At 40.9% G+C, this 9246-nt stretch overlaps 1 protein-coding gene across 2 annotated transcripts; it reads left to right on the forward strand.

Annotated features, from left to right (window-relative positions):
• Nucleotides 1–1517: 1517 nt before the first annotated feature.
• ormdl3 (ORMDL sphingolipid biosynthesis regulator 3) lies at nt 1518–8113 on the forward strand. Of its 2 annotated transcripts, none has more exons than XM_035670528.1 (4): nt 1518–1753; nt 2647–2904; nt 3837–3988; nt 5200–8113. In XM_035670528.1, the coding sequence occupies exons 2-4, from the start codon at nt 2731–2733 to the stop codon at nt 5333–5335; spliced, it is 462 nt and encodes a 153-aa protein (XP_035526421.1). In that variant the 5' UTR covers nt 1518–1753; nt 2647–2730; the 3' UTR covers nt 5336–8113. The 2 variants fall into 2 exon arrangements, with proteins under 2 accessions (XP_035526421.1, XP_035526430.1); XM_035670537.1 differs by having other exon boundaries at nt 2650–2904.
• Nucleotides 8114–9246: the final 1133 nt, after the last annotated feature.

Genomic DNA, 9246 nt, shown 5'->3' on the forward strand with positions numbered 1-9246 from the left:
GAGGTCTGTTTTATCAGTGACATGTATTTGGCCATTGTTACAGTGCCAGCCATGATCTCATAGTGCTGCCATCCATAGTTCGCATGTGAACAGAGCTCTAGGTTTACATAGCTAACACAGCTATAGCACCCAAGGCAATGAGCACATGAGAGAGTTCCCTGTCAGTCGACCAAACCTGTTTCTTGCCACTCATCACAGGGGTACCCTTACAAACAGTGGGTGTTGCGTAACATCGCATGCAAGTAGACACAGTTGACCCCTTTGGCCTCGGGCTACTGTGGGCCTAAATTAGTATTAGGGACGATCTTGGGACCTAGAACATGACACTGTTGATCTTTGATTTTGGGAGCAGAGTATCAGCTCCATCAGTCATTTTTTGTTGCCTCTAGCAAGGTCTCCTCTCACCTTGGGTACATTAGTAGTCAAGGGCCTCCTTTTGTACTCTGGTATCAAGAGCAAAGCAGAGAGGCGACGAAGCCAGAGGCTATTTTAATAAAACAAAAGTTACTGTTAATGAAGTTTAAAAGTTTAAATTGTGACTTAAGAACCATGATACACTCACCTAGCCTTATCTCAAGTGTTTTTCGTCCCTGTTTCATATCTGTTTAATAGCTGTAAGAGCTACTTTATTTTTAGCCAGGCGCTGGCCTGTTGGCTGCACAATCTTATGGGCTTTTTCACAAAGCCTGCACTTACAGAGGAACCGTCTTAGCCCCGGGCTAAAGGAGCTGTTAGCCCGGGGCTAAGAAAGCTTTCACACTGGCACAATATTGGCATATTCTAAACCTGACTTTTGCCGAGGGCTTGCTGGTGTTGCTGCGGGGGCACGGTTAGCCCTGATTTAGCGGGGTTATCCCCTACAAACTGAGTAAACACGGAGCTAAAAGGTGCCAGTGTGAAACAAGGGCCAAAGTAAACAAAATGTAAACACAAATTAACATTACAACACAGGGCTAATAGGTTAACCCTCGGTTAAAAGTGCATGTGTGAAAAAAAAAGATAATTCCAAGGTCAACTCATCCTTGGGCTATCTTTAGCCCTGGGCTAATATGCAGTGTAAGAAATTAGTGTGGCCCCTTTTCCTACTTTAATTAGATTTCTTACATTCTTACAATATTATATACACTTTCTTTAAAAAGAGAAGAAAACAAATATGAAATATATCTGTAAGAGCTACTTTTTCTCAAATCTTCAAAGCTTTTTTCTGTTGCAAAAAAGATGTCACATGCAGCAATGTTTAAAAAATGCACTCTACGTTTTTCTCTATGTTCTTTAAACTGATTTAATGTCACAAATGAATAATCATTGTCCTCCGTTATCAAATCGCAAGAAGTCAATCAAGCCCATTTCCTCTGGCCCCTCCTTCGCCGTGACGCGGAGGGGGCGTGTCCCGGGCTCTTTCAACGCATTAAACGGCGATTGGTCAGTCGCGACCATGTGACACGAAGCAAACCAATCGCGGCAGAGTGCGAGGAGGCCCGTGGACACGAATAGCGGTGACGTTACATCATGAACTGTGCTGTGTTGTCACCAGCTGTTGTCTGGAAGACGGAGCTAAAGTGGATGCGTCTCGGTTGACCGGGTGCCACGAGCAGACCGCGGGCACGGAGCACCACGTCTGGAGCCGGAGGATGGTACCGGATGACTGATCCGACACACCGGAGCCTCGCCGGTCTCCCGGTGACAGTATCAATTACATAACTGAAGGCATCGATAAGACACAAAGTGTGATAACGGACTAGTGCCAACACAGGTCGGAGTTGAAGCCATTTTTCTCTGCAGTGTAATGATTTACTGTTATAACTGACATATAGGAGTTTACTTTGAACCCCCCTGTGGTGCACCGGTGGGGGGGTATGTGTGGCTGTGTTAGGGGTAAATATGCATGCTGGAATGAGCCAGAGCTTGTTTCAGTGTTTACTCTTGTCAATCAGTTACTGTGGACCAGGCACACTCTGAGAGCTCAGCTCAGCTCTTTGTGGGTTTTTTTTTTTTACTTTAACCTTAAATTGGCCTTAGTTTGTGAATGGCTGGCAGGTGTCCTTTAAAATGTGCATTGATTGTGCTTTATGGCACAATATCTGAAGCTGAGTAAGTGGTAGTCACTTTGGGGATTGGATTGAATGCACGCAGCACTAGGCCACGTGGTTAAAATCAATACCACTGTTGTAACTGTTATTTTACATTCATATATCATGATATAGAATATGATTGTATGTATGTTAAGTGGCATCCACAGTTGTCAGTGGTGTCACAAAAAACTCCTCATATGTGTGAATCAAAAACTCTATTATTGATTTTTTAATTAATTCAGACATCAAAATTAATCAAAAACATGATATAATAATATATTTTATGGGCTAATATTCACTGAAATACATTTTGTGGACCCCAGGAGAAGTAACTGTTGTTATTCAGTAGCTAACATAGATATAAATAAGCAACAAAGCAACAAGCTTAAAGCTGGTAAGTGATCGCCCAACCCTATAATACTTAGAAAGTATTATTTTAATTGTACAACTTTAGATAGGAGCTAGCAAGTCATTTAATTAAAATTTGACGTTATAAACTGTTCAGAGTCTCCAGATTATAATTTACCAGATAACCTTTTGCTCAAGTGTAGACGTCTCTCTGTTTATCTTCCAGCAGACAGATAACCACAGCAGCTGGCTTCACCTGAGATCATTTAACGTCTGCACATCGAGTGCTTGGAACGGCACCACCGCCATCATGAATGTGGGCACGGCGCACAGCGAGGTGAACCCCAACACCCGAGTGATGAACAGCAGAGGAATGTGGCTCTCTTACATCCTGGGCATCGGCCTCTTGCACGTCATCCTGCTCAGCATTCCCTTCGTCAGCGTACCTGTGGTCTGGACGCTCACCAACCTCATTCACAATCTGGTCAGTGGAGCAGAAGCAGCGCCACAGTTTCCTTTAACGTTTGTTGAAACAGTCAAGTCAGTGAAGGACACCCACGGCGCAGGCCTGGTGAAAAGACTGGAATGTGGTGAATGAAAGTAACTTTACAGGAAGGAGTCGGGGCATAATAAATCTCTATATGAAGGTTTTTTGTGAGGAGACTGGAAAGATCTACTTACTACTTCACCGCTCTTAGTCATGTTCTTTGTTAAAATAAGTTGCTGGCAGTAATGATTCAACCAGCATTTCATTCTCAGGGCTGAGGTATACCTCAGTCTTGCATCATGGACGTCTGGTTTCCGAGAAAAAGCACAATGTTAACAACAATTTCATCTTGTTACAGTCGTGTATTTAATAGTTTGGGTTTAGGCGTTTTGTCATGCAGTTTATACGTGCTCCTAACACCAGGAATCCTGACACATCCACTTGTTGCTTGTGGGCTTCCTGCTGTGTTTTGGGGTCTATAACCCCTTTATTCACTAACTTCCTGGCAATTTTGTTGTAGACCAGGGGTTTTAAAAGTCTGAGATTGTGGGCCTCCCCTGAGACAATACTTCGAAAATGCACCCCTTACCCCCCCTTAGTTTACTTGCTTATGTTTGTTCAAGTCCTGAATGCCTATGGGATCGTGATTGTGTTATTTGATCCCATGAGCCAAACGTAGCGTAATATTTTCTCTTTGACATAATTTCGAACTACACCCAATCATAAAAAGGGTCTGTGCTAAGGCATTTATTAGTCCCTGTCTACTAAAAACAGTGAAATCCCCCCAAACTACTGTATCTCTCTAACAAAAGCACACACATTTAGGCTGTTCTACGTTATCTCCTTTTGATAATAATGTAATATTTTTTCACCGCCATCCAATGAGCCTTCTTTCTGTCTCTGACTATGTGTCTCTTTGTCTGTTGCAGTGCATGTACCTCCTACTTCATACGGTCAAAGGTACGCCGTTTGAGACCCCTGATCAGGGCAAGGCCCGCCTCCTCACACACTGGGAGCAGATGGACTATGGTGTGCAGTTTACTGCCTCGCGCAAGTTCCTCACCATCACACCCATCGTCCTGTAAGTGGCCCTCAAAACCTAAAGCTCGGCCTACCAGTTGTGTAACAGTTGGAGGGAACAGTTGATCATTAAGTACTCGAGTACACTGAGAAACAAATAGAGCAGGACTGTACATTATAGAGTACCAAAGCTTGACATTGGTAAGGCGTAGACAGAAGAAGAAGATGATAGTGTAGACAGACCGAGCAGAAACACTCCCTAGTGCTCAGACAAGGACATGATCCCTCACTGAAGCCGTACGAAGGATTTACTTTGTGCCTGTTACGGTACATCTGGCAAAAAACGTACTTTTCATTACAAAATATTGTCCTCTTCTACCTTTTTTTATTTTTGAGTTGTACTCACAAAGAGATGATTGATTAGCATCCCCACTGCTACCACATTAGCCAAGCTCACACGTTGTTAAGAGGCCTAGTATTTGAAGCAGTGCCCCTTGCTGCTTTCATGCCGCTTTCTGTCCTTATTAACCAGCACAGTTCAGTTTACAGGAAGCACTCTGGCTCCCTGGGGTTGATTTGCCAGCTCAGCCTGAACATTGTAGGGATAGCAGTTTTTGCAGGTGTACACTTTTACACACTGGCTTTAAAGGCCACTTAGTCATTTTGTTTTCGTGACCAGCGCCAGCAGGAAGAGACAAGTGGTCAGTCTCCCAGCTCCACATGGAAAAGCTACACATGTGCAGAAGTCTCCTGAGAGCTTTTTATTACATGTCCTCACTTGTTTTCAGCAGAGAACAGGATTAGCACAGTTTCTTGTTGTTTCTTACCAGGAATACCACATCTGTGCATCATCTGTCAGCACATAGCCAGTCAGGGTTCGCATAGGAAGCACTGGGAACTCGCTTCAGGGGCATTTCTAAATGTTCGTTGAGTTGTTCTTCTGTAGTGATGAGATTTATAGACATGGATGTAAATTAGCATTGTAGCATCATATGCACATGCTTTAACTATTAACTAATAATAAGTGATGTTGCAATTCTGTAGTTCAGCGTGTTGAAACAGTCACAGGTTGAAGTGCTGGCACTGTGTTCAAGAAACATCTTAAATGAGAGGTTATTACATACTTAAGGGGAGGTTTTGACAGTTAGATTTTTAATCAAAGTTTTTCTTTACTAAAGACTTTTTTGTGTTTGTGTTTTATTTAGAGTTCTAGATACTAATTTCTACCCTTGTAATCATAACGTATTCTTCTCTTCTCTATCTCTGCTTTAGGTATATACTGACCAGCTTCTACACCAAATACGACCGGGTCCATTTTGTGGTCAATACGGTTTCCTTGCTCACTGTACTCATCCCCAAGCTGCCCCAGCTGCATGGTGTGAGGATCTTTGGGATTAATAAGTACTGACAAGGCGGAAGAGGACACCTCCTTCCCTGAGTCCCCATGGACTGCTGAGAGCACAAAAGAGTATCAGGCCTCTGATTTGGCTGCAGATCCACAAGGATCCGTGGCTCTCGACTCTGCTGAGCGGCACTCTAAATAAAGCCTGCTGGGGATACTGCCATGGCACCAAACCCCAGGAAAGAGACACAATACACTTTACACAGAGGACAAAGGGAAAGTGTATTGTAGTGACTGTTTGTGGCTCTCCTTTGAGTCACTTAAAAGTGTATTCTGTCCATTTTTGTAGAAATGACAATGTTCAGATGAGACAGGTGTCAGGGGGAGAGGACAATGTAGTTGCACAATTAATGTGCCATTTTACACTCATTGGCACTCTGAGGCAGTAATCAAAGTTATTTTGTATGTAATGATACACTGCTGTATTTATTCAGCTTCGCTCCCACGAAGAGCTTCCTCTTTCTTGAGGTTTCTGGGCTTAGAGGGGAGTAACAATACTTTAATGAAATGGTAAGGGACCTGTGAACTGCTGCAGAGGCGAGACATGAGAAACCGCAAGGTTTTATATTTAGCCCTCGCTGTTCCGCTCGGGGCCAAGATTGGGAAGTTAAGCAATCCTTATTTTTATCTGACCATTTCCATATTTGGACTCCTCTTGTCCTGGTTTGTGTCACAGAAAGCCTCCTGTCTGTAAAATCGTCTGGCCTGTGTGCAGAAAGTATGTGCAAGAGCTCTCTACTGATACGACATAACCGAAAGTTCTGCAGTATGAGTGAGGAAAGAAGTATTGTCCTTACTTATTTTAAAGTTACACTACATATAGGGGCACAAGCTTGTTACTCCTCTATAAAAGCGCTCAGGAGCCTATTGCATTAGCATGAACCTGCTAAGTCTGCATCTCAGTCTAGAATCTGGAGGCGAATAACATACTGAGTTACCACTTTGTTAGGTACGCCTGTGCAGTCCAATACAGTAGCTGTGCAGTATAACCTGAAATACTCAAAAGTGTTTCTAATATTTCGTCAACCCTATTTACATACATGAAAGGGGCAGAATGTTAGAAACACCTCTCAGCAACATTTTGGGGAACCAAACAATCTTTAAACGCAACACTGCATATTATTTAATTATTAATACGTTTTTATGGCGAATACACTCGCCAGAATTGCTTGTTTACATTTCCAGAAGACTCTGAGCAACGTTAACATTCATTGGGAGTTGTTTTTGGCCACCTGATGAATTGAAGTCCAATACTCACTCTCCGTTTAGTGCTGTTTATATCTATCTTTAGCTGCTAAAGGTTCCACTTTACTCACCAGCAATCCGCCGCTTTGTCTGAGCAGGTTGTGTACAGTGGGAGTTTGGAGCTTTTGGCTGAAAACAGCTTCCTGCTGGAAACAGCATTGATCGGATTGGAGTTTGTGTCGGCGCTAAACAGACCGAGGGGAACTTAAATAAGTGCTGACCTGGTTTTATCACTTCTCACACTGCAGTCCATCATTAATTTATAAAATACTGATAGTGTAGCTTTAAGATTGATTCTCTTTCCAAACAAAACATTTGGAAAGAGATATTGGTGATTTTTAGAGTTGCTGTGTCCACAAAAGGTCCAAAATCCAGATATTTCAAGAACATTACATGTCTTCTTCACCCTGTCAAAACCCTTTTTAGGATCCAAGGAGTTATTCTGTAGTATGTACTAAAGGGATTCTTAGTTATGTTGCAACGCTGCATGGCGTAGAGTAAGAATGTCTACAAGGTAAGATGTCACTGTTCATTTCAAAGTATTAGGGAATATTTTTGTTTTAGAGTTTTACATATTGCTAGTCTAATGCATGTGTATGTGGTTTTTTTTGTCATTGCACTTGCTAGTGGGAGACTGAAATGTCCATAAACCATTTCACCATGACAGTTCCCACTGAATTAATTGTTTAATGTGAAGTAATAAGTAATAATATTAAATTATAGAGTTGTGAATTGCTACCGTAGCAGTGATTCAGCCTGATTCCCCAACATGGGGATTTTTGTTCAGCTTCAGAAACCCACAATTTGATTCAGTCATAATGAGCCAAAACTGTATGTATAGCCATTAAATAAACATTTAAATTCTCCAACAATGGTAAAAAATAGATAATTATAGAATTCACCATAATAGCATAATTACCTTTAAAATATTATGCTGCAACAGTATTGGCCTGCAGTGCTAATAGCAGCAGCCATAGTAGCATAAATATTAAAATTACTCACAGTTGCAGCAGTTGTAATAGCAGTAGAGACAATAACACTTTATCTTTTAAGAAAGATGATTTGATTAAATTCAGTTATTGTAATTAATGCTGTTTCATATGAATTATAGCTGAACTCAAAACAGCTGTGTTTTAGCAGATCGATGTATTGAATTGGCAGACTAGAATTGATGCATTGAGCCAACCAGTGACAACCGTGGACCAAACAGCCAAAGAATTGTGGATTTGTAAATACTAATGGATCTGCTACCATTTCTTCATCATGATGTTTCTGAGATATTGTCACCTTAAAGGGCTTTTCTTCGAGGACATGCTATGATATTTCATAGCACAAAGTGATCATGCAATTTACATTGTTTTTTTTTGTTGTTTTTGTTTTTACGGGACAACAGTTTTTGAAAGAAGGTTGAATTGAATGTTGATTACATGTGAAACAGTGGGGCCGTTCTGTTGGTCAGTGTAATTGCTTTTTGAAGGAAACGTAATGTGATTTTCTGTAAGAGTGCTTTACCCAAAATACAGTATTTTTCAAGTATCATCTCAATTTCCTAATTGCTGATTTTGTATTGTGGCTGATCTGTTTCTTACATGTTGGTTAATATCATAACATGATGATGATGAGCTTGTCGAGGGCTTCAAACCTGGTAGGATCATCCTGCCTTTTATGGCTTTAATTATTAATTAGTCAGGAAGGTTGCTAATTAAATCTAAATATAGCTTTAAAGATCAGATGGATTACTGTTAATCTAAACTTCCAGACTTTATTGAGGACACAGAAACATTGTTTTCTCTTTTCTGTGAATATATTTGCACGTCTCCAGTCATTGACTTCTTTTTGACTGGAAGCATTTGTTAGTAAGAGTTAAGTTCAAAAATTCAGATTACTGTTTTACATCTTAGAATAGTTAAGCTCGCATTAAAAGAAGTTTTAATATTTACAGTACAGAGTACAGTTTACCTAATACAAGTAGGATCCTCTTTCAGGATCTGTCCACAGTAATGGTGTGTTTTTTTGTTGTTGTTGCTAGCACAGGGGGTTTTACATTTGAACAGTTTTATTTAATACGTGTTCACAAAGCATGCCGACTGCCCTGCAGAGGCAATAGTTGGTTTGCTGCAGTACACCAGACTAACAAAATTACATGATTGTCCTACACCCGGGGGCTTAAACCTTGTTGCTTTTGTGGTCTGTCAGTTCCACCCCGGTGCTTCAAATCAAAAATTTAATCCATGGTCTTTATTTCAACATTGCAAGCTGATACAGGTGCTGTACAGTGCTCGCTCTGTTACACAACACCAGAGGCTTGTTAAACATTGATTAAGTGAAAGTGATAATGAGGTATTGGAGTGAATATAAAGGGTATCGTGTTGGATTAATTGCTGTGAGACACAAGGATTTGGCAAAACACCCAATGTTTGCGGAGAGTAATCTTTTTATTGTGTATGACACTGAAGCAAATAGGTGTAATAACATTTTTAGTTTTAATTTTAATGTCTTTTTTTTATGGTGACATGATTCAGTATTGACATGATATCCCAGTTCTACAATATCACATACGGAAATGCAGACTGAGTTTATAATTGTTTGTTATTTTGTGTTGTACACTGCAGGGAGTGTTTTTCAAGATCATTGTTTATCCTGAAATGATAATGAACAATCCATCAGTGTTA

The sequence above is a fragment of the Morone saxatilis genome, unplaced genomic scaffold (genome assembly GCF_004916995.1).
Source record: "Morone saxatilis isolate NCDOM2014 unplaced genomic scaffold, NCSU_SB_2.0 Contig1, whole genome shotgun sequence".
In the NCBI taxonomy this organism is placed as follows: Eukaryota; Metazoa; Chordata; class Actinopteri; family Moronidae; genus Morone; species Morone saxatilis.

Excerpts from the sequence above, each read along its gene's own strand:
- ormdl3 (XM_035670528.1), top strand. The coding sequence starts at position 2,731 with ATGAATGTGGGCACGGCGCACAGCGAGGTGAACCCCAACACCCGAGTG. Across the intron at positions 2,905-3,836 it reads CCAACCTCATTCACAATCTG|TGCATGTACCTCCTACTTCA; the intron begins GTCAGTGGAGCA and ends TGTCTGTTGCAG. Across the intron at positions 3,989-5,199 it reads ACCATCACACCCATCGTCCT|GTATATACTGACCAGCTTCT; the intron begins GTAAGTGGCCCT and ends TCTCTGCTTTAG.